The 27,245-nt window shown below is 42.2% G+C and overlaps 1 protein-coding gene across 2 annotated transcripts in view; it reads left to right on the top strand.

The window, feature by feature from the left end:
* ARHGAP27 (Rho GTPase activating protein 27) overlaps positions 1-27,245 on the top strand; it is a 95,808-nt gene that overhangs the window by 44,314 nt on the left and 24,249 nt on the right. Inside the window, exons 1-2 of one of the 2 annotated variants that reach the window (XM_063459428.1) lie at positions 14,213-14,367; positions 24,847-25,266. In XM_063459428.1, coding sequence (XP_063315498.1) covers positions 14,296-14,367; positions 24,847-25,266 — 492 coding nt within the window. In that variant the 5' untranslated portion in view covers positions 14,213-14,295. Of the gene's footprint in view, positions 1-14,212; positions 14,368-24,846; positions 25,267-27,245 lie in introns of those variants that run through there. The other variant, XM_063459427.1, reaches the window with a different exon arrangement.

The following is a 27,245-nucleotide window of genomic DNA, read 5'->3' as shown; positions in this document are numbered from 1 at the left end:
GAATTTCAATCTTAAAGACCACTATAGGCACCCAGACCACTTCAGCTCAATGAAGTGGTCTGGGTGCCAGGTCCCTCTAGTTTTAACCCTGCTATGTTTCACTGAGGGTTAATCCAGGCGCTTCTGTGACACTGAACGTCCATAGGAAAGCATTGAGTAATGCTTTCCTACGGGCAGTTTGAATGCGCTCATGGCTCTTGCCACTCATGCGCATTCGGAGCTGATGTCTAGAGGGGGTGGAGAGCTCCCCAGCACATAGGTTGCCCGGCACTGGAGAAAGGTAAGTGACTGAAGGGGTTTTAACCCCTTTAGTACAGCGGGAGGAGGGTCCTGAGGGTGGGGGGACCTAATGACCCTATAGTGCCAGGAAAATGAGTTTGTTTTCCTGGCACTATAGTGGTCCTTTAAAGGGATTCTCCAGTGCCAGGAAAACGTATTAGTTTTCCTGGCCCTGCAGGACCCTGTAGTGCCCCTCTTCCTCTGACCCCCCCATCCCAAGTTGCTGAAGGGGTTAAGACCCCTTCAGTGACTTACCAGAGTCCAGAGCCGATGTCCCTCGGCGCTGGGTCAGGCACCGCCTACTCTCCTCCCCCGCCGACGTCAGCAGGCAGGGGGAGACCTAATGCACATGAGCGGCAATGGCCGCGCACACGCATTAGACCTCCCCATAGGAAAGCTATTTTGGCCTGAATTTAGAAATTTACTTAGAATTCCTGACAATTGCTTTAGTGAATAATCTTGTAAATTTGTGAGTTGTGTTGAATTTAGGGCGAATTTCAAAATGTAGGCTAAAACTAGTCAAAATTGCTAATTTGATCTAAAATTTTAATTCCAGTCCACACTTTCGTTAAGTAACTCTGATGAAATAAGACATACAGTCAGTGTTTGACAGTTAGAGATTTAGTTCCCTATACAACTAACACAGCTAGATTGCTACACAGACTGCATGGAATATTTCTGAATAAAATTTGTGTCCGTGATACATTTTTAACCCAGATTAACAAATTCAAGCATCTGTTAGTAGAAAAGGAACAAGCGAATAGCTATTTTTACAAAAGCATCTGATAGCAGAAAGGAACAAGCGTCTAGCTATTCTACGAAATATAATGTAGCACTTCTATTGACAGCAACATTCGAGAAATTCTTTAGAACTCACAAAGGGAGCAACTCCCAAACGCCTATTATAATAGAAAGAATCTATTATTACAGCAATGCCTTTAAGGTCATACCAATGTCGTGTAATGTAGGGCTTATATGTGACAAGGCTACACTGTACCTTTAACAGCCGCGTTTGGTCCTAGTAATTATTCTGACAATTTGTAACTTGTGAGAACATGCTATTGTGTCACGAGACCCCCTGATAAGGCCGTTCAAGCGGATAACTTGTCAATGCAGGTATTTAACTTCATGTGGGGCTAAGGTTCCCATGATGCTTTGCCAGTGTTTCAGAAATGCATTATGGGAAGTGTAGTGCACTGAAAATGGAATGCCAGAGGTTGCTTATCCCTGCGCCCAAGAAGTGATATCTTAACGTCAGTGGGAGCTGTAATGACATGTGTTTTGTTGTTGTGAAAAGATTAGTTCCAGGCCACAATAGCCGAATTAGAAGCTCGGTCTTCCTTTTGACTCTTTTGGTCTAAAATTCTAAATTCCCTCTGACTTCTTTTGAATTCACAGTTTAGTGAATAACCCTGTATTTTTGTGTGTGTGATATAGTTACTGCGAGAAATCGGAACCGTGTGAATGTGAATGGACCCCTGGGGGCCAGACTTGTACAATGATATGTGAGAGGTGACATTGTGTATACACACAAAAGCAGATATATGTATCATTCAGAACTAGCAAACAAACCACATTGTAGCTACGGGGGATCCCTGGGAAACATCATGAATAACAGTATTTACTTAATATCTTCTCTTAGGCTATTTACTCACCCCTCTCCATCCTTTAACGCAGTCTCTCCTCACAGCTTATTTCCTTCCCCACTCCACCCTTTTACCCTCACTCATCTCATAGTTCATTCCCTTCCCCCTCTCGGCCCATTTAACCCTCACTCCCTATCCCCACTCCATCCATCTTTCACTCACTCATCTGACCGTCCATTCACTTTTTCTCTCCACGCATTTTACCCTTACTCACTTCGAAGTCCGTAGGTATTGCTGGGGAGGGGGCTTTGGGGTGGTGAAACCCCAGATGTGGAGATCTTTAGCCCCAGGTCTCCGGCAGCTGCTTGTCAAAGCAGCCATCTATTATAAAAAGAGACATTAGTACTATAGCACTTCACCAGGCTGCATGGTGGGTAGTGGTGGTACCCCGTAAGTGATTTCTAAGAGGAGGTTCTCCCCCCCATTAGTTAGGGGTCAGGATTACATTGAATATCTGTGCTTGTTTCCAGTTATGCTTTCAATGGGATCCGAGAGAATATTACCAGAACAAAGTGCATGGATGGAGAGGACGGGGCATATCTCCACCTCTCTGTCAGTGTAAAGGTCATCACGTTCTCATTAAGGCTCAAGCCACAGATGTCTCTAGAACCCAGTGACACTCCTGGCAACGTCCATTCCCACACTCACACTCTGTTCCCTTTCCCTACTCCACTCTTTGTACCCACACTCACACTCTGTTCCCTTTCCCTACTCCACTCTTTGTACCCACACTCACACTATGTTCCCTTTCCCCACTCCACCAGTTTTACCCAACTTGTAGTTAGCTATTTGTTTGTACAAAAATCTCACTTGTAACATTTCGGCTCTGACACCTTGCCCACTAACACAGCCAGCTGAAGGTTGTTTTCATTTCATAACATTTCATAAACTAAATAAGAAAACATAAAGTCGCCCCTAACGGCGGTCCTGCCGTTTCCTAATCCCTGAGCCAAATAAGATGCCCTGGCCTCATCCAGTCACCTTGACAGTCAATGTCTCGTTCCTGCAATGTAACAGGATAGCTGGGCAGTGAAGGGGTTAACGCAGTGTGATGCAGTTAATTTCAGTTCCCATATATAACTGTTATATAATATACCGCAGCTCCTTTCAGTTCCTTTAAATCCTGACTGCTATGAATAGCATATTACAGCGGACACCATGGGACACCGCAACCCGGCCGCTTTATGTCATTGTAAGAAAACAAGAGCTGCAAGTGACACGACTGCTGTTCACTTACTCAATCTATGGAGCTCACGGAGAGAGAAATGAAGGTCAGGTTTGGCCAATGACCCAACACTTAGTGATTGTGATACTTCCCCTAAATCTAACAGTCCTCCACAGCAATACAACTCACTGTGAGTGTATCACAGAGCTCCACAGCAATACAACTCACTGTGAGTGTATCACAGAGCTCCACAGCAATACAACTCACTGTAGCAAGCAGTGTGTGAGTGTATCACAGAGCTCCACAGCAATACAACTCACTGTGAGTGTATCACAGAGCTCCGCAGCAGTACAACTCACTGTAACAAGCAGTGTGTGAGTGTATCACGGAGCTTCACAGCAATACAACTCGCTGTAACAAGCACTGTGTGAGTGTATCGGAGCTCCACAGCAATACAACTCGCTGTAACAAGCAGTGTGTGAATGTATCACGGAGTTCCACATCAATACAACTCACTGTAACAAGCAGGGTGTGTATGACAGAGCTCCACAGCAATACAACTCACTGTAACACGCACTGTGTTAGTGTATCACAGAGCTCCGCAGCAGTACAACTCGCTGTAACAAGCAGTGTGTGAGTGTATCACGGAGTTCCACAGCAATACAACTCACTGTAACAAGCAGTGTGTGAATGTATCACGGAGTTCCACATCAATACAACTCACTGTAACAAGCAGGGTGTGTATGACAGAGCTCCACAGCAATACAACTCACTGTAACACACACTGTGTTAGTGTATCACAGAGCTCCACTGCAATACAACTCACTGTAACAAGCAGTGTGTGTGTATCACAGCGCTCCACAGCAATACAACTCACTGTTATAAGTAGTGTGTAAGTGTATCACGGAGCTCCACAGCTATGCAACTCACTGTAACAAGCACAGCGTGAGTGTATAACGGAACTCCACAGCAATACAACTCACTGTAACAAGCAGTGTGTGAATGCATCACGGAGTTCCACAGCAATACAACTCACTGTAACAAGCAGTGTGTGTGTATCACAGAGCTCCACAGCAATACAACTCACTGCTACAAATAGTGTGTAAGTGTATCACGGAGCTCCACAGCAATACAACTCACTGTAACAAGCAGTGTGTGTGTATCACAGCGCTCCACAGCAATACAACTCATTGTAACAAGCAGTGTATATGAGTTAATCACAGAGCTCCCCTGCAATACAACTTTTAGTAATATGCTGTGTATATGAGTGTACACCCTCCACAGCAATACAATTCACTTAACATGCAGTATGTATGAATGTATCACAGAGCTCCACAGCAATGCAACTCTCGGTAATGTAGAGTGTGTGAGTGTATCACGGAGCTCCACAGCAATAAAACTCTCAGTAATGTGCAGTGTAAAGGAATGCATTAAAGAGGCCCACACCATTAAAACTTGCAACACTTATATCCCTGAGGAAGTCGGTTATCAACGAAACGCGTTGGATTAAGTACCTGGATGGACTTTTATCTTCATTTTATTTTATAATTGTATTATATTGTTATTATTATTATTTTTTACTTTTAGTTGTTATCAGCCATTACTTCCATCTACAGCATAGACGCAATTACCATCTTGTTCCACTTGGTAGTGGAGATATGCCTGCTGATTGTGACTTGAATGTAAGTGCAATCTGTGCAATACATTTGTATACTTTTTAACAATTCTACTCTATGTATATTCTTTCTATCCTTTTGAGGATTCCAATCTGAGGAGGATTTCCCTTCTACATACAGATACCCCATAAGAGGTGATATACGCAGATCATCAATACCTCTTGTAAGTTCTCTACCTCCTGGATGTAGTTTTTTACTTGCTATTCGTACTTCACTATATATTTTTACTGTCATTTAGCTCTGCCTGAGATTACGTTCCAGCAAACAGGTTGTATCTCAGGGCTCGAGTCCTGCAGGAACGCATGGGAACGGCGTTCCTGCACTTTTTCCAAAGCAGGAACGCCGTTCCCGTTCCCAGTCCTGCAGGACCGGCCCTGCTACCTGCACACAGGGCCCATCACACGCTGTGTTTCCTCTCCAGCTCTAACTCTCGCGAGACCCGCGGCTGTCAGAGCGTTACCATGGCAACGCTCCGCACAGGCGAGTCTCGCGAGAGTTAGAGCTGGAGAGGAAACACAGCGTGTGATGGGACCTGTGTGCAGCGGCTGGCTCCCCCACCGGACCACCAGGCGATCTCCCCCCTCCCTGACAAGGTAAGAAGCAGGGAGGGGGGAATAAACTAAAAAAATACACACATAAAGTTTAAAAAAAAAAAAATGCTCCCCTCCCTATCATCCTGCACACACACACACACACACATCATCCAACACACACACACACACACACACACATCATCCAGCACACACACACACATCATCCAGCACACACACACACATCATCCAGCACACACACACACACACATCATCCAGCACACACACACACACACACATCATCCAGCACACACACACACACATCATCCAGCACACACACACACACCATCCAGCACACACACACACACATCATCCAGCACACACGCACACACACACACACATCATCCAGCACACACACACACACATCATCCAGCACACACACACACACACATCATCCAGCGCACACACATCATCCAGCGCACACACGCACACACACACACACACATCATCCAGCACACACACACACACACCATCCAACACACACACACACACACACACACATAATCCAGCACACACACACACACACACACACATCATCCAGAGCGCACACACACACACACACACATCATCCAGCACACACACACACATCATCCAGCACACACACACACACACACAACATCCAACACACACACACACACACACATCATCCAGCACACACACACACACACACACATCATCCAGAGCACACACACACACACACACACACACATCATCCAGCACACACACACACATCATCCAGCACACACACACACATCATCCAGAGCACACACACACACATCATCCAGCACACACACACACACACATCATCCAGCACACACACACACACACATCATCCAGCACACACACACACACATCATCCAGCACACACACACACACATCATCCAGCACACACACACACACATCATCCAGCGCACACACATCATCCAGCGCACACACATCATCCAGCGCACACACACACACACACACACACACATCATCCAGCACACACACACACACACACATCATCCAGCACACACACACACACACACACCATCCAACACACACACACACACACACACACACATCATCCAGCACACACACACACACACACACACATCATCCAGAGCGCACACACACACACACACATCATCCAGCACACACACACACATCATCCAGCACACACACACACACACACACACACAACATCCAACACACACACACACACATCATCCAGCACACACACACACACACACACATCATCCAGCGCACACACACACACACACAATCCAACACACACACACACCATCCAGCACACACACACACATCATCCAACACACTCACACACATCATCCAACACACTCACACATAATCCAACACACACACACACAAATAATCCAACACACACACATCATCCAACACACACACACACCATCCAGCGCGCGCACACACACGCACACACCATCCAGCACACACACACACATCATCCAGCACACACATCATCCAGCACACACACACTGCATTCATTATACACAATCTGCACTAATTACAAACACACTACATTCATTATACACACTCTGCACTCATTACAAACACACTAGATTCACTATACACACTCTGCATTCCTTATACACACTCTGCACTCACTACAAACACACTACATTCACTATACACACTGCACTCACTACACACACACACACACACTACATTCACTATACACACTTTGCACTCACTGCAAACACACTACATTCATTATACACACTGCACTTACTACACACACTACATTCATTATACACATTATTCATTCACTACAAACACACTACATTAATTATACACACTATGCACTCACTACAAACACACTACATTAATTATACACACTATGCACTCACTACAAACACACTGCATTCATTATACACACTGCACTTACTACACACACTACATTCATTATACACATTATGCACTCACTACAAACACACTACATTAATTATACACACTATGCACTCACTACAAACACACTGCATTCACTATACACACTTTGCACTCACTGCAAACACACTACATTCATTATACACACTGCACTTACTACACACACAACATTCATTATACACATTATGCACTCACTACAAACACACTACATTAATTATACACACTATGCACTCACTACAAACACACTGCATTCATTATACACACTCTGCACTCACTACAAACACACTACATTCACTATACACACTTTGCACTCACTGCAAACACACTACATTCATTATACACACTGCACTTACTACACACACTACATTCATTATACACATTATGCACTCACTACAAACACACTGCACTCACTACAAATACACTACATTCATTATACACAATCTGCACTCACTACAAACACACTGCATTCATTATACACACACTGCACTCACAACACAAACACTACATTCATTATACACACTCTGCACTCACTACAAACACTACATTCATTATACACACTCTGCACTCACTACAAACACACTACATTTATTACACACATCACTCACTACAAACACACTGCATTTATTATTCATACTCTGCATTCACTACAAACACACTACATTAATTATACACACACTGCACTATATGCATAGGAGAGTAAAAAAGGGGGGAGGGGCGGGAATCTTGGGTGAGTTCCCACACTTTTTTCCCCAGGACTTGACCCCTGTTGTATCTTATGACTTTGTATCCTCTAAATTGTGTGCTATCCCATTTTTAGCTCTTGTTTCTTTGTATAAGTTTCATTAGTTAATTTGTTTTTCATTGATAAATTATTTTGCATACAAATAAAACATATTGGTTTTGATAATATTCATTTGTATAGTTACATTCAATAACCATCAGAAGTAATGTACAAATAACCATAATTCCCTCTAACCACCCCATTAACCCCATAATTTAACCCAAGTGTCAGACGTTGGCCGTGTTCCACGCTGAGGGCTGTTAGGGGGTGAGAGGAGGGCCGGGTGGGTAGGGAGAAAGTAAGTTTCCCTGATCGCAGTATATTTGCAGGATACACATGAACTGTTTCTCCTGCAAAATGATTCCTATTCTGAAACGATGTTTATTAGTTTTATTGAAAAAAATTATAATAAAATCAGACGATATCTCAATCTGGTAGCAGGAGAGTTAATATATATACATAAAACACATAATGTAAACCAGACTAAGTATTTTTATGATGAATTGCTGATTGTTTTATCTCTCTCCTTATCTAAGCTATTTATATAGGTGCAGTGTCCTTAGGTTACCTTAATACTATGTCTAGTTGTATATTAGTTAGAATTTGCATGATGCGCTACTACCACTACGTCCAATCCACTCCTGTTTTTATTGTCATTTCTATTTGTTTAATACAAACAGATTGTACAAATAGATCATCTAACAGCTTTGACCGTCCATCATTGCTCATTTACCCACCTCCTATTATAACGATAATCCGGTACAATGTAAACATGTTTGTTTCTTTATAAAGGGGCTAATGTCCCATTTACTCTGCTCACTCCTGAACAACATAAAGTATTTATAGATATTGAATTTCAGGTTATCTACCTGTCTTACCCGATCATCTATCAGGTGAATGCAGCCCTTGGGACAGGGCAGTCATGCCTGTTTACTTATGTTCATTATCTCGAAAACTAGAGATGGTTGCTGATAAGAGTGCAAACAGAAGATATTTAACCCCTTAAGGACCAAACTTCTGGAATAAAAGGGAATCATGACATGTCACACATGTCATGTGTCCTTAAGGGGTTAAAGAGACAGTATAGGCAACCAGACCACTTCAGCTCATTGAAGTGGTCTGGGTGCAGTGCCCCTTTCAGTTTAACTCTGCAATGGTAATTATTGCAGTTTTTGAGAAATTGCAATAATTACCTGCCAGGGTTAACTCCTCCTCTAGTGGCTGTCTAATGGTTTGGCGACATTCACATCACCCAAAACCCCATAGGGACTCCAAGTCCCAATGCGAGCTCTGCCATCGCCGGACATGTGCATTAGGTCCCCCCGCCATCTGACGTTGGAGGGAGAGGAGCGGAGGTGAAGGTGGACATCAGGAGGGGGGGGGGGGGCGGGGGCACTATAGGGAGCTGTAGCGCCAGGAAAACAACTTTGTTTTCGTGGGACTATAGTTTCCCTATAAACTAGGTAAAAGAGAATGTACTGATGAGATTTAAAGAATGCTGTTTCTTCACTAATCGTCTGATTAGTGCAATGAATTGTCCTTTGTTTAAATGGCTAAGATCCAATCCTACCTCTGTACACACCCAATACATCATACATGTCAAAATATTTATGTCACATTATTGCAAATAAATCCGCAATACGAGGTAACCTTCTGTAGAAAGTGTTCTGTAGTTAAGAGTATGCACGCATTGCGCATACTGTTAACCACAACTAAACAAATTCAATTGGTAAGTGGCTGCAATTCACATAACATGTATGGGTGCTATCTTAAAGAGACATCCCTTAATCCCAAACAACATATTACTATATATAAAAAGATGCACACCTTAGTTAATAATTCACATATCTTTATTATACAAACAAAGTAAATCAGCAAAAATGCTAGATAAACACTGTTACAAGACTATACCAACCAGTGACAGAGGATATAAAATATGCTCTACATCAAACCGGCAGAAAAGCTCACTTGCATATTACCTCAAAGGGCTGGACAGGTGTACAAAACAAAACCCCAAGTTTGATTTACTTTGTTTGTATAATAAAGAGATTTGAATTATTAACCAAGGTGTGCATCTTTTTTGTATATAGTAATATGTTGTTTGGCCTTAAGGGATGCCTCTTTAAGATAGCACCCATACATGTTATGTGGATTGCAGCCACTTTAAAATTGAATTAATTTAGTTAAGGTTAACAGTATGCGCAATATGCGAAATTAGTCAGTGTACGTAAAGACAGCTTCATCGAAACTCAGGTCAAATAAACAGTTTTTTATTTGTTAGTTATTACAAGGAGAAACGTATATAAGGTATAAGGTAACAGGAGAACAGAGGGGAAGAAGTAGAATGAGGAGGGGTACCTGAGCAGCGGAACATATGCTAACAAAATCTATAGCAGATTAACCCCTTAAGGACCAAACTTCTGGAATAAAAGGGAATCATGACACACATGTCATGTGTCCTTAAGGGGTTAAAGGGACACAAAAACAAGGCATATTTGGCATAGTGTGGAAGGTAGTATAGAAAAACGGTATTGAGATAATATGATGGTTGAACAGGGAGAAAGGTATGATGAGAGAGAGAGACGCAGATGGCTTTATCTGCTTCTCTCTCTTGCTATTTAGTTGTAGTAGGAATATAAACGTTCCATTATTGTTTTTCAGCTTGTTAGAATCTGTATCCCAAGACGCCAGTCTTCCTTAGGGATCAGAGATCTGTGCACTTTCGTACCTGGATAGAATATGTTAAACTCCCAAGAGGATCCGTATCCAACCTCTCTATGAAATCCTCACTGAATTCTGTTTAATATTATGCACACGCCCTGGAACATCTGGAAAAAATAATTTCTGTGGACATAATGAGCTTAACTTGAAATATTCCTTGGCATTTTCTGTTTCAAGGTGTTCTACCCTCACCTGTTGTATAAAGAACTGATTGTAGATTCTATCATTGAACGCCTGTCACTTGAAAACAAGGAAGGATTTTAGATCAGGGATTGCAGATTGAAATCTGATGGTATCTTGTATAGAGGTTTTTCTGCGGTGCGTCCCAAATAACATACAGTCATGCATACTGTGTATTATTACGGGATTTATGGCTATCGAGCTCTTCGAGACAGTTATACACTGCTCCGTAATTTTTATGTTACGAGACTCTCCTAATTAAGCAGGAAAGACTGATAATAACCTTGCTGTGATTCTTGCCTTCCCTTAGCAGACACTACCATGCCAAGCTCCCTGAAAACCGAGCCGTCTATATCCTATCTGTGCAGGCAAGGTGTCCTCCGGAGCTACCCACCAACTCAGGAATATGTCATTGGCTCGGAAGTGGGGACTTGCTGGTGATTAAATGATGTGCACACATTGCATCACAGGATTGTCATAAAGGTGTTTGTCGGTCTGGCGCGCATGTCCCTGGTTGGTTGTCCATGTGCAGTGTGCGGTTGAAGAGTTTTAGGGTGGGCAAAGTGCCCTGGGTTAGCTTAGTATAACAGTATAGTATGTATCATGACACTGGCATAATAGACTTTAAGGGATACCAGAGAACAACAGGGTAGGGAAAGGGCACAAAATTGGTTCAGTCCCATCAGATTCAGAACAATTAGGAAGTATCAGCTTAGCTGCATTGCCACTTTAAGTTCTGTCTGTTTTAGCATGGATGCGGCCATCTTGTAACAATGTGACAATTTTTTTTAACCCTCAGTGATGTTTACTGTGCTGTCGGGAGAATGTGATTTATGTAGCCAATCAGAATCTGTGATTTTTTTTTTTGAATAGCTCATAGTTGCCAAATGTGCTGCAGGAAACAGCACACATATCTTTGAACTCTATGGTGATGATTTACAAGCTATATAATCATCTATTCACTAATTAATGATGAAGCCACTTTTAATAAGAACTCTTGCAACCGGGTTACAATATTTAGCACAAAGAGACAAGTGGAAAAATAAACTCTGTTTCTTCACGTTGTGTATTTATGGTTCCAGGAAGTCTTTATTTAACAGCAGAGTGGGGGGTGCCATCTACATATCTTCCTAGTTGAGTTTTGTGGTCACTGACTATGGTTTGGCTTCTCCTGACTTGGCTTGAAACTCGAAATTTGCAAAACCAAGAACCAGTTTTGATAACATTTGGATATGTGCGTTGTTTGATTTATTATTCTACCCAACACTGTTATCTTCGTTTAAAATGCATATCATGAGTCCAGAATTCTGTGGGACAGTACTCAATTCTCATGTCCGGCTATGCCTGGTTTGTCATCTGACGTTCCATACTTGGTCGATTCCTTTTTAAGGCAGATTCACTTTTTTTTATGTATCAAAGCATGTTAACCCCCTTGTCCTGAGCTTATACATTATTTAATTTTTTGATTTTTTTTTTACTTTTGTTTTTCACTCTGTTATTAAATTCTGGCATACCATCAGCATAACAATTAAAGATCACACCCATGGAGGTACTGCGCAAACAGCCACGCGGTCCATCCCAGTACACCGTGCTGGATACGGAGGAAGCAAACTAAGTATTTCTTAATCCATTCATTTGCTGGTGATTTTGCCTTACAATAGATAGATTAAATCTAAACCTTCCTGAATGTGAACTTGTCAGTCATATAATTTAAACAACAAATAAACCCACATAAAATTTACACATATTTTTGAAATGGTTTCGCAAGCCATTTGTATTAATATGTAACTGGCTGTTTACATCACTGAAATCATAAGTCTATTTACACAAAGTTTTGGCCATTGGCTTATTAGAAAATTAAAGGGCTACTAAAGACACCCAGACAACTTAATCTTAGTGAAGTCTGGAATAGATACAGTGGTCCTATTACTTTAACTCTTCAATGTAAAACATTGCCATTTTGAAGAAACAGCAATGTTTACATAGCAGGGTTAAACCAACCCACCTTTAGTTTTTGTCTTCCTAAAACCACCAGAGGCACTTCCACCTCCGGTCAGACTCGGCTCGTCAATCAAACACTGCCTGTAGATTGGAGGAGCGTGGCATTATGCCACCCATGCATGTCTTGTTCCCAATGCTTCTCAGATAGGATGAGGTCGTGGAAGAGTCAGCATACTTGCTGACGAAGACACTGGTAGAAACTAGGTAAGTAATCTTCATTAATCTTAACTTTTTAAACACCGGATATATGTCATACCATATATCCGGTCTACCTTATGATTTTTGCACCCTTCTGGATACAAATTAGCCTTTTTTTTACATTTATTCATACTTTTTCTACTTAGAGAAATAAATATATACATTTTTGATACATGCTTATACTTTTTGTCTTTATTAGACATAGCTAATATGTCCGACGGCGGTATTATACTTTTGATATTGAGTATATATTTCTTGAGGTTTACTTGGGAGTAACCTCTCAATACCTGCGCCACACTGGAGTAGGGTGCTAACACATTTGAATAGAAGAGAACTTATAGGCCAAAAAAAAATGATTGTTATATTGGTGCTTAAAGTATCCCTTTAAAGGGGCACTCTTAGTAACATTGGTCACAGAGAAGTGTCTACAGATGCTGTCCCCCGTTGGCTGCCTTTATGATAATTATTAGTATCAATCCAATTAAGCCTGGAAGGTAGTGATAGGCTGTGATTGTTCTGGATTGAATCAATATTGATATTTTAAAATTGTTAATTCCTCACTAATAAGTTGGTTGGAAAGTGAGTAGTTTTTGGTTGCCGAAAAGATACAGGTTTTTGCCAAAAGACGATTGGCAGCATAACCACTACACTGAGCTAAAGTGGTTATGTTGCCTAAACTGTTCTTTTTACAGCCCAATACATGACAGAGGCTAAATGATTTGCCTTGTTTCATACCCCAATGTAACCAATGTATGCTAAAGCCTCATTAAAAAATTACAAGTTATTGAAAAGCTACAGAAGGAATACGACTCTTTAAAACTCTTTTCTTTTGAAACGTTTTTTTTTTTTTAAATAAATGCTATTAATGTGCTTCAATACTATTGATGAAAACAAAAAAAAGCACAAAAATAATTATAACTAATTCTCTAGTACCATTTCCTTTATCCAGCCCTCAACAGGAAATGTATGAAATACTCTGAAACGTCCTGTTTTGAGTTTTCGTTTCTTTCTTTGGCTCGGCGTCTGATTGCTTTTTTTTTTTTGTATAACTGCTGTGAAAACTTCAAGTTTGTGGTAGTACGCTGAAGTTCGTTTTCATCGCATATGGTCTCCCAAGTGCACCTTCCCTGTGGAAACACCCTACAAAACATTCAAAATGGTGGATTTCTTGGCTAAGAGGGCTAGCCGGTTTAGAAAAAAAGGAACTCGTTTACCCACCCAAGCAGAGGTAGGGGCTTTTCATTAGTAATCTGTTTGTGGTTTTCATTTATTATCTAAGAAGAATGGGTATGTGTCATTGTTACAATTCTAACAGGTAACACCAGTTACATTCCATTGCACGTTGCTTTTTTATAATTCTATCTCTACCATTGATTGGGTCAAATCAACTAGGATGGACTTCCATTATTTCCTGTGTCTTGATAGGGATGAGAAATATATAGTCTAAAAAAAGAGGATTGGGCAAAAGGTAGCTCCCCAGATGTTGTAGAACTACAGCTGCCGCGATGTTTCGAGGGTGGGCAGAGAAGGTAGTTGCACCCATGTGCTGGTCAGATAGAGCGCCACAGGGCCGGTTGGGCCCGCTGCTTTGGCACCTTGCCAATATCACAGAGAAACCCAACACCATTTCACATGCAAGACCAGAAGTAGAGGGATGGCTGAGAAGATCAGCTATATCTCCCAAATGTGCTGAAATTAATTCATGTTGTTTCTAGTGCTGACCAAGTGTAATTTAAATAAATAGGATTTGATAGTGTAGATGGATCTGTCTAATTCATGTATTAAATAATTTGGGACGTGGTGAAGTGTTTGCATTCCATATCTCATCGATTCACTTCTATACTAGTGTTTTTATTATGGTATAATTTATTCTAAACAATAAATATAATTTATTCTATCCAATAAAATAAGTCATCCAGCTTCCTTTGCCATTTAATATTTTATAGACAGACTGGGCATTATGAGAAATCTAGTTGGCTAACAATTCCAAAGGGAGCGGTTGTGTGAGATTTCGTTTCCCTTGGGTAACATCAAATCTGAGAGTATTGATCACTCTACCCACCGCACCAATCCTTGTAAATGTATCACCTAGTTATTGAGGATTCCTTAAATTTGTACATTTACGAAGAAATAGAGAAATTGCATTCAAAACAGAGATGTGATATAATACTGACCTGACCATCAGTTCCTCTTCTGTAATATTCAATTGTATCAATTAATCAGTCAGTGAGTTGCAGCGACTTTTATATTAGAATTGGAAATTGGTGGGTGCGGAGCCTGGACTGCAAACAGGCAAGACGCACATCACACGAGCTCACGCTGGCAATGCCACATACCCGGTGATATCCTGGGCTGGCAACCGGGTGACCTCGACTTAAGGCGCGTCCCAAGCTGGGGGTAACTAACCCTACCGGTGGATACCTGAATCGAAACCCTGAGGCCCCGGGAGCCGCAACGGCAGGTTGAGGCCTACTGTACTCAGACCGGGGGAGAGATGGCCACTCTCCTCTGGCTGAATAAAGCTAAGTTAAGCATGACTCCCCCCCCCCCCCCCCTCTGGACCGGTGGGGGATATCCCGGTCCCCTCCCTGGAGAGCAGTTACCTGACTAGCTCACCCTGTGACACGCTGAGCAGAGCGCATGGACATCCACATCCCCACAATGGCGGACGCAGCATGCACGATGACATGTGGCACAGCTGCAACTGGAAGGACACTCAGCGACGCCTATACATACTCAGTGAGGCGGCTAGATCGAATCTTCCAGGCCTTTTGGCTTAAGCTACAAGTCCGTCTGCAAGCCAACGCCACTCACAGCAAAGCGCCACGGAAAGGAAACAGGAGAAGGCGGCCCTCTAGCAAGGCAAAGCTTCCTCAGAGCACCAAAGATAAAATAACGCTCCCAAGAACCCACAACCGCTCGCCCAGGTGGAGAGTTACACGAGGGAAGCCCCCCAAGCATTATTCACGCGGGCGGAGAGCTGCTCACCGGCGGCAACGAACCCTTACCACTCCCGCCACCTCTGAGATCGGGAAAGACTGGAACCCTCGACGACTCCAAGTCTGTGGTACACAGAGGCCGGCCTCCCTGCGAACCAGTGGCAGAGGAGACAACACACCTCACAATGCCACCAACTCCAGGGACCCAACTAACCTGCCACAGACAGAATCGGCTAGGCTAGCTTGTGGGACTGATACCAGACTGAACTCTCTCCTAAACGACCTGGTTAGCTAATTTAGCCTCTAAATGTCATACACCGAAGCTTGAGTATTATGATCTTGAGTATTATGTTCTTTTATACTTCGCTTTTTAGTTCTGATGTCTCTCCTTTCTGATGTCTCTCCTTTTATTTCTGATGTCTCTACTGTCACTGCAGTGGGACTTACTACTCATACTGTGCCCAGGGGGGCATTAATTAGATAGCACGTTTATTTACAGATACACTTGTATATACTAACATGCTTAGTTGGCTGTCTTGTTCATCAACAATTAACGAGCATAACAAGCTTGATGTACGGAACTAGACCCTCCTTGTCTTAATCTCGGAGCCAGACATGGCCATCTTATCTTTATCATATTATAAAATGGCAGCCATACTTAGCGGAAGACTACTGAGCTCAACCATGGCTCAGTGGATGATCCGCTTAGAAGCCTCTCATGTTCAAAGCTAACGCCCCTCGCATAGCAAATAATAGTTGTAAGACTTAAGCTTGTTTTACTTTAGTTTCAAAATCGTTCATTTTTATTATTTCTCAACATATAACACGCATAGAGAGGCAACTCAGGCTACCTAGCCTATCACTTCGGTAGCAAACAATCATTTAGACTGCAATCTTCTATAATGTTGTAATATTGCCATAAGTATACTCAGTCATCTCCCCTCTTGAAAATGTATCATACCAGATGCTTAAACGTATTTAACGTTATCATATGAATCTTTAACTTAGCACGTATACTACAAACTACGGATGCCTCATAACTTGTTATTTTCATGTTAACAAAAAACATATTTGCTGTTTTAAATTGCCACACTTTGCAATGAGAAGACAATGCTTGCACCTGCTGTCGTGGCTCTGCACGCTTGTTGTTCCTTTACGCACCAATAAAATAAAGAATTGAAAAAAAAAAAAAAGAATTGGAAATTGGATGGAAACATGTTGCTAACAAAACTGGTTAACTGGTTAACATGCCAATTGGCTAATTTATGCAAGTATTTATCTAGGCAGTAGCTTAGTGGTTAATCCACTAGTTATTATTTGATCTTAAAGAAGCAGGGTTACAGAAATGTTATATTTGGCCATGTAACAAGAAAGGTATCTCTGGGCCCCTGTTACAGAAAGCCACTAACTGTCCCAGAGAGGGGACACAGGCCCATGGCCCTCCTACAACCCCATTAGATCGACGGAGATCACAGGCCACTCACATTTATTTATTTATTTATTATTGCCATTTATATAGCGCCAACAGATTCCGTAGCGCTTTACAATATTATGAGAGGGGGATTTAACTATAAATAGGACAATTACAAATAAACTTACAGGAACAATAGGTTGAAGAGGACCCTGCTCAAACAAGCTTACATTCTATAGGAGGTGGGGTGTAAAACACATTAGGACAGGAATTTACAATCAAATAAGGTGGGCTGCCCTTTAGGAGAGGGCAAGAGACAGGTATGTGAGGTAAGGGTTAGTCTTGGAGGCCATAAGCTTTCCTAAAGAGATGGGTTTTAAGGCACTTCTTAAAAGATGCAAGACTAGGGGAGAGTCTGATGGCGGTAGGCAGGCTATTCCATAGGAAGGGAGCCGCCCGCGAGAAGTCCTGCAAGCGCGAGTTGGCCGTATGAGTGCGGACAACGGACAGGAGGTGGTCACGGGCAGAACGGAGAGACCGAGAAGGGACATACCTATGGATCTGTGAGGAGATATAAGAGGGGCTAGAGTTGTTCAGTGCTTTATAGGTGTGAGTTAGTACCTTGAATTGACTCCTATAGCATACAGGAAGCCAATGTAAGGACTGGCAGAGGGGTGAGGTGTGAGAGAAACGACTAGAGAGGAAAATCAATCTAGCAGCAGCATTCATTACGGACTGTAAGGGTGCAGTACAGCTATTGGGGAGACCAATCAGGAGAGGGTTACAATAATCCATGCGGGAAATTACTAGAGCATGGACAAGCTCCTTGGTAGTATCTGGTGCAAGAAAGGGGCGGATGCGGGCTATGTTTTTAAGATGGAATCTACAGGATTTGGCAACATGCTGGATGTGAGGCTCAAAGGTGAGACCAGAGTCAAGTATGACGCCAAGACAGCGCGCTTGCAAGGATGGACTGATGTTGGTACCACAAACTTGGAGGGAGAGCGAGAGAGGAGGATCAGTATTAGGAGGAGGAAAGACAAGGAGCTCAGTTTTTGAAAGATTGAGTTTCAGAAAGCGGGAGGACATCCAGTCAGAGATGGAAGAAAGGCAAGCAGTGACACGTTGCAGGACGGCAGGGGAGAGGTCCGGGGAGGAGAGATATAGCTGGGTGTCATCAGCGTACAGGTGGTAGTGAAATCCAAAAGAGGTAATAAGTTTGCCAAGAGAGGCAGTATAAAGAGAAAATAGAAGGGGACCAAGGACGGAGCCTTGGGGAACTCCAACCGAGACAGGGCAAGGGGAGGAGGTATCATTAGAAAAGGAGACACTGAATGAGCGTTGGGAGAGATAAGAGGAAAACCATGAGAGGACAGAGTCACAGAGACCAAGCGATTGAAGAGTTTGAAGAAGGAGAGCATGATCAACGGTGTCAAAGGCCGCTAAGAGGTCAAGAAGAATTAGTATGGAGTAGTGGCCTTTGGATTTAGCTGCGATTAGGTCGTTAGTAACTTTGATAAGGGCAGTCTCTGTAGAGTGGAGAGGGCGGAAGCCAGATTGAAGAGGGTCAAGGAGAGAGTTGGAATTGAGGAAATGAGACACACGGGTAAAGACAAGTCTTTCCAGAAGCTTTGAGGAAAAAGGGAGCAGGGATATGGGACGGTAGTTAGAGGGGGTGGATGGGTCGAGGGATGGTTTTTTTAGTATAGGTACTACAGTGGCATGTTTAAGGTCAGCAGGGACGATGCCAGAGGAGAGCGAGCAGTTGAAGATGTGTGTTAGAGAAGGCACGAGACAAGTGGAGAGAGATCTAATAAGGTGAGATGGGACAGGATCGAGCGGGCAAGTGGTGGGGCGAGAGGAGCAAAGAAGAGCAGCCACCTCTTGGTCAGTAGCTGGGGAGAATGTCTGAAGGGTAGGAAAGGCATGATCTATGTGTGATTGAGAAACAGAAAGGCAAGGAGGGGAGAATTCTTTCCTTAGCTGTTCAATCTTGTCAGTGAAGTAACATGCGAAGTTATCAGCAGTAAGGTTAGTTTTGGGGGTGGCCACAGCAGGGCGAAGAAGAGAATTAAAGGTGTGAAAGAGACGCCTGGGGTTGCGGGAACATGAACTAATGAGAGTGGAAAAATAGGACTGTTTGGCAAGGGCAAGGGCTGCACTGTATGAACACAATATGAATCTATAATGGAGAAAGTCTGATTGTGTACGAGACTTCCTCCAGGAGCGTTCAGCACAACGGGAGCATCTTTGCAGGTAGCGCGTTGATTTAGTATGCCATGGTTGGGGGCGGGTCCTCCTCGAGGTGCTTGTTTGGAGTGGCGCTGCAGTGTTCAAGGCATGTATGAGTGTTTGAGGTTTGGGAGGCATCAGAGACAATGAGGACCCAAAACATATTTTTATTACTAGATCTAACCTGTTCATTGAAGTTGTGTACATTTGTGTTATCACCTTATCGATCAGACACATTGCACAAGTTGGCGTGGGATGATCACAGTCATTCTAAAGCTCTTTTAAAGGGACACTGTATGCACTATACTTGGTTTGGTTATAGTGCATTGGAGTGCCCTGGCTTACTACATTGAGTAACAAACCATTTTTGTGCAGTTTAACACTGAATGAGCCCCCTGGCTACCCACAGACCAGCCCCCACTGGAGGCACGGCTAAAGCAGAGATTACACTCGTCCTGCTAGCCATATCAATTAATACCAGCAATAGCTGACAGTGATAGACCAACAATCATCCCTCCCAAGTGTCCCAATTTAGGTGGGCCAGTCCCTATTTTAGGACCAAATAGTTCTGTCCTTATTTTTTCTGTCCTAATGTCCCTCTTTTCCAGGTCAATGGTTTTCTTCATATTTCTGGGGTGCTGAAACTGAGGTAGTTTTACAATAGGTCAGATGAAATATTTCTGAGGCATTTTGCAAGCATCCTGTAATTTAGTTATTTCCCAACATCTTTGTGTAAAAGCCTTTACTGAAATAGAAGCTGCCGAGATGTCACCATGCCAAGTGCTCCGGTCTCCAGAATGACGGAGGCAGATGACTTTCAGTGGTTATAGTGATTTTTCCATAGGTGCTGTGCCGCGCTGCACTTCTTTCACTAACGTGTGAACTGCCAGGAATGAAAATCGAATTTCAAATTCTACTCCACAATATCCAACCACAAAAACAAAGCTAACGTGGAGAATTTCTCGAAATTGGCTGTTTCACCCCCAAAAAATAGTAATCTCACAAACATTTGAAATTCCCTTTGAATTCCTGACATTTCACACTTTTGTGAAGTGGTAAAAATAGCATGCAGTCTGGATTCCACGGAATATCCTGCAGCACAGGCCCAGAGCTATAACTTGGTAAGATAAACAAAACATAATAAATGTCACAAAATGGTATAGTCCCAAAGCATGGCGCGATGGCGCGTCAGCCGAAGGTCAGCTACTGCAGAGGGGAATCTCTGCGTTACCTGTCCAACTTTCGACAACAGAGATAGCTGAGAGAACTTGGTGTGGCATAGCCTATAAATCTCAGCTTATCGTTGCCACGCGGAATTACACAGCTACTGTGGGAGCTCAGTTCCGCAATTGCTGATTGGCCGCAGCAGAGGCAGCCTTTATGTGCCAAGTGAGCTCAAAATGCAGTTTAACGATCACAAGGTCAATGAATTCCAAAGAATTCCTCTTTGCACCTAACCACTAGAAGGAACTGTAGTGGTTATGGTGCTTACAAGTAGGGTTATTAGTGCATCTAAAGTACAGGACATACTTAGAAAGCGGTGAAAGCTAAATATAGCCTTCATAGTTCAATACTTTGATATATTTTTTTTTTATAATTCCACTGTGGGGTCTACAACATCTAAAGAAGTAGCAGGAGAGTGCAACACGATCTTCATGTCCTGCTTCCTCAGGTGGCTACTTATTAACGACAGCAGAGGACGAGGCGATATGATGTCATTGCTATGCGCCCTCAGCAGAAGAGCTGTGAGAGTAGGGTGCAAGTCATAAAATCCATATTCCTCCCATCAAACAGGGCTGCAGGCCTGTCTGTTCAGCCATGATACCCATAACCTTTACTATCAAGTAGAAACACCCTTCTAAGCAATGAATAGACAGAAAACTCCAGTGTCTTGTTTCTAGGAAAACATTTTTGTTTGATTTACACGCTATGCCACATTTGCAGCGTTCCGTGCCCAGTTTCTTCTTTTACCTTCATACTGAAGCCGTGTATCGGACGTTAGATATTCTGCACATACAGCTCAGCGGTGGTTAATGTTACAGTTCCGTGAAGAGACATCCTGTTTTTATTGTGACAGGAAGGTGGCACGTGGCCTCTGCATGTTTCGGCTTTGCTTTCAAAAAAAATGTTAACTGTAATTTGAAGTGAATTGAGCACAGGCTGGCTCTATAAAGCCGACGAGCCAGGCAAATGCCACAGTGATATGGCTTTCAACTAAACAGACATCTAGCCTAATCCAAAAACAAAATGTTTTTTGAACTTGCTGCTTGTCAATTGTTTTTTTTTATTTGCATATCTTCAATCAAGTCCTCTGTTGAAATGGGCAAATTATCAGAACAGTAAAATGTTTCTTTATAAAAAAAAAAATAAAAAAAAAAATACTGCATTAATAATTCCAATGTATTAGATGTCTGACATACCTGCCAACCAGAAGTCCCAAAACCAGGCCTTATGGGAACAAGGCCAAGGCAGCAACCATGCTAGTCCAGTGTACATGGGGGGGAGTGGGAAAGTGGTCCTGCAGTTTGATCATTCATGAGGTGGTCAATCTAATGAGAATGGGAAGTTTTTATAATAATGCTTGTCAAAAACAATTATTATCGTTACCCTCCATAACGTTAGATTCTTTTTTATTTTTTGTGTTTCTTTCTATGTTTTAATTAATATTCTAATTATATAATTTGCTAATTTGGTTCCCTTGCCTCAATGTTTTATTTGAAGAGCTGGTATTGGGCATTTAGAATTTGTAAGAATGCAAAGTTATCCAGGGTGCCCGTTCACTCACCATCTCGATCCCCTGGGCAGTGGGTTGGGAGGAGCAGTGTTTAATATTGGAGCAGGGGGTAAGTCATGCTGCCTGTCCGCTACCTACCTGCACTCTCTGTTGAAAAATATCCACTCTGATATGTAACTCATCACTCAGTGGGAATTTCATAAATTAAACAAATCTCTAAAAGCAAAAGTCAGACAAACGACTCGGGGCTGCTGACGAATTTTGGAGATATCCAGAAGGAAAGAATAATTGTAAACTGACAGGTATAATAATTCCATGTCATGGGTTCACTCTAAAATCTGTGTTCCACTATAGAAAACCGTATAGGCCTCTCTATACTCTCTTCTGTGGGTGCTACAGGAAACCTTTTATATAAATAGATATTTTGCTCATACTGTAAGTTCTCAGTGGGTGTAATAAATAAAATAAATAACAAGCTGTCATTCAAAAGACAATATGTCCTAAAGCAATTTGAAGAATGTATGCCGTTAGACTATATTGTTGCCTTTACGTTCAGGCCTGCGGACGTTGTGCCAGAATAGCTTGGAGCCAGGCATTACATTTTTATTTTAGGACTTTATAGACGGACACATTCTGTATTGGTGAATCACAATTGTGCACATGAAATGCAATCAGAGCAGCAGTAACCATACAGTGTTTCTAGGCAGCTGCCTAGGGCCCAGGAGTTAGACAGGGGCCCCAGCGTGCAATGGGTAGGTTAAGTTACAGTTAGTTATGTTTTCTCAACTCCCAGAAGCCCTTTCTGTGCCCATAAAGCTCTGCTTATGAGATATAATTCAATTTTGGAATGTGTAAAGAATATGCAGGTGTTTATATTCCAATCTTTAGTTTCTATACATGAGACATGAACACTACACTATCCCAAGACATATCAGAGGCAGAGTCGCCCTTACATAAATCTCTGTTGATCTTCAGATGAAGGTGGCATGAGTGGTGACACAACAACCCCTTCTTTTTTTTAGAAAGTCTGAGACATTTATCAGTAGAATGAAATTGAACGTTGAAATGGTTAACATTAAAATACACCACCCATGTGCATCTTTTTAAATGGGACAGTCCGTGTTTTACACAAATCCTCTGTCCCTTTAATCTAGGAACGCTGTAGGTGTCCGAGGGTATCTTAGGGCTGCACAGTTATAATAATAATTACATTGATATGCCTTTAAATTTAAAATAAAATAGTTTGGTCTTGTTCTGAATTACATTTTATCCTGACCTCGTGGCTACATCTCTACTCAAATTCTTTGAAATAGAAGTGTTCATTTAAAATGTTTGCGGCTAAGACAAAGAACTAAGGTTTCTGACTAATGTTGAGATGTCTGACCGTTTCAGAGTTTTGGGGTAAAAAATCATTTTATTTTGTCAAATCATCTAGCAACCTCTACTTTTACTTTCTCTAAAACAAGAGTCATCTGACGACCTTACAGTAAGCCTCTGTCATTACAAAAACAAGGTGGAATGTGTTCTGCACGAAGTCTTTGATCAAGCACCTTTGTGTGACGTGTGTTCAAGCATAAAACTGCTTGTTTTTGTAATCTCCCTTCTGGTTTTAATTATACCAATAAAATCAGCATTTAAAATATCACTAAAGAGGATTTGGAGAAGAACATGATATTGGAAATGATTCCCCAAGGACCTTTCTTTTTTTTTAATAATACATTTTATTATTTTATTAAATATTTTTTGACTTAGTGCATCAAACAAACGCACATCATTGTAATTCAAAAACTAAGTATTATATTGAATATAAATAAAGAAGCGCACGCTGATTTTTAATAATGAAGCCCATGATTAAATATTTGAATTCATTTGATGAAGGAAATGGAATGGAAGCAGACAGAGACTTTCGCTATCTTGTTCGAGTAGGTATTTTTGCCTCTCTAGAAAGTCCACCTCGGGAAACTGATGTATGTCCTTGTGTCCACTAATCGCCTGCATGGGGGACTATATAATTATATGTCGCCCTCTAGATGTCTGATCACTTCATTATGGAACTGGGAAGCAAAGTTTGGCATCTTGCAAAGATATCAGGATAATTTCATATTGTGCCCCACCACCAGATACATTTGTGCACTTTAAGATTTTGTAGTGTTCCATTTATGGTTGGGCCATGCTCAAAAAAGAGCATTCTGGACATTGGTAACCACACCAACTTCCTGGCTTACCCCAGTTGGGGTATAACACTTATGAACTGGTGAAACATTAATGAGTGTCCCCAGTGAGGTGGTTAGTGGCATTTTTTTATCTTTAGAAAATGTGAACTTTTTTTTTCCATGTCAATGCATGAACAGAAGAATTTTCAATGGTTTAATTTTCTTAATTTTGTTGTAGGCTGTGAATGAGGAGGAAGAGCCAGCCAATGTCTATGCTAACCTAGAGCAATTCCGAAAAGATAATGTACGGGACAGGTTGCCCTCTCAACAGCACAGTTCAACCAGCACATTAGATGACTGGGAGACCCACACTGACCAAGACAGTGGCAACATCTTCTATTATAACAGTTCTACTGGGGAAACAACCTGGGACTCTCCTTTCGACCAACCAGAAGACCAAATCAACTCGCCTGTTTCTCCAGTATCCCTGAGTCCACAGCCTGAGGACAGTGATTGGGAGAAGCATTTTGATGAAGCCAACCAAAAATTTTACTTCTATAATTCAGTGACAGGAGTAACCTCCTGGGACCCTCCTATGGAAGAGTTACATTTACAAAGCGGACAGTCAGTATTCGGATACGGATCAATGGACAGGAGGGTGAGTGTATCTTGTTAAACATTTATATTGTATATATATATATTTTTTATTGTTTACCAGTGTGTGTTCATAGAAGAAGAATCATATAAATGTGGCTTTACGTTTGGTAAATATTCACTAGCTACAATACTTCCTCCTTTGTGTGATAATGGCATCGATGTGTTTCTTGAAACGTTTGGCTTTGCAGACAGTGTTTAACGCTTGGATCAGAGTGGAGTTCCATTGATGCCCTTAAAAGGTCACTTCAAGAATTCTCTAGGAATTTTCAATTAAACTGAGCATTACGGAGAAACTGACCAGGGAACTGCAAATTATCTTATCCTGATGATATTTATGAGGATAAACTTTAATGTCTCAGTGTCTTTCGAAAATGTTCACCTCTTGTCAGTCTTTCTTGATATGCAACAGTACTGTTTGTCTCAGCTTTATTGGATCCTTACTCTTTATATCGTTACATGTGTTTAAAAAAGCTGTTACTTATTGATTAATGTTTTCATTAGCTTTTTTTAAGCATTTGGCTTGCATTGCCCTAGGTCCCTGGAGCCAGTGGTATATTCTGGTTTTGTGCTGCCCTAGGCATGACAAAACCCAGGCTTTCAAATTTCTCTTCCTGACAGACACACGTCCTTTCTGATGCATGCACTGACATACACAGATACACAGTCATTGTCACACGCACTGTTTAATCAACACACAGTTTCACTGAAACATACACATTCACAGATATACACACTCACTCAGTTACACACACACACACACACATTCACCGACAGACACACATATACACTAACTGACAGACACATACACACTCACTGACAAGACACGCATGCATACTCACTGACAGACATACACTCACTCAGTGTCACACACACTGGGACACACATATACTCACTGACAGACACATTCACTGACCGACACACACTCTCAGTGACAGACACGCATACACACACTGACAGACACGGATACACACACTGACACACGCATACACACACTGACAGACACACATACATAAACACTCAACACACACTAACAAACACATATACACTCTCAATGACAAACACACATACACACTCACTGACAAACTTATGTACACTCTCAGTGACAGACACACACACTCTTTGACAGAAACACACACACACTCACTAACAGACACACACACACACACTCTAACAGGCACGCACACTCTCACAGACAGACACGCACGAACACTCAAAAACAGACAAACACACTCTCACTAACAGACAAACTAACACACTCACAATTTTTTAATTTACTTTTTGCTTACATTTTGGTGGATTTTTTCCCTGTTGTCCAGTGGGGCTGGCTGCAGCTCAGCGTGCGGTCACACAGTGAGCAGTGAAGGTGGGCAGCGAGGGAGCTCTGATCCCCCTACTCAGCTCCCTCACACGCCTCTCAGTGATGCCGGAGTGATGTAATATTCCGGCTTCAGCATCACTGAGGTGCGATCGAGGGAGCTGAGCAGAAAGAGCTGAGGAGAGAGCGCTCCCTCGCCGCCCGCCTCCTACATGAGTACATGCCTGTCTTGGGGGAGCCCTGAGGTGGCCTGTTGGCCAGCTCTATGGTCCCGATGGGCGGGAGGCTGGCAAGACATTTGCCAAGGCATTTGGGGGGCAGCTTTTTTGCTGCCCCCTGAAAGTGCCGCCCAAGGCAAATGCCTTGTCAGCCTCGCACTAAATACAGCGCTGCCTGGAGCAATTTTCACAATGTTAACTGGTTGTTTAAAGGTGCATGTTGGACACCACCCAAAAAATTATTTATTTTTGGGTGCTAAAATTATTATAAATTCTATTTTTGATGAGTTTGTGAATTCACATGGAGTAATGCTAAACCTCACACCTTTGTCAGAGGAAATGGTTGTTTCCAGTTTAACAATTTTTATTTTTTTAAACTATAGAACACTGCTTGCAAAATGTATTTCACAACTCCAACCCATCCTTCCTGAGATGTGCTCCGTCCGT

The sequence above is a fragment of the Pelobates fuscus genome, chromosome 6 (assembly GCF_036172605.1).
Source record: "Pelobates fuscus isolate aPelFus1 chromosome 6, aPelFus1.pri, whole genome shotgun sequence".
NCBI classification, from domain to species: Eukaryota; Metazoa; Chordata; class Amphibia; order Anura; family Pelobatidae; genus Pelobates; species Pelobates fuscus.
The sequence above is the reverse complement of the archived record's forward strand: the minus strand, read 5'-3'. Positions and strand labels throughout refer to the sequence as shown.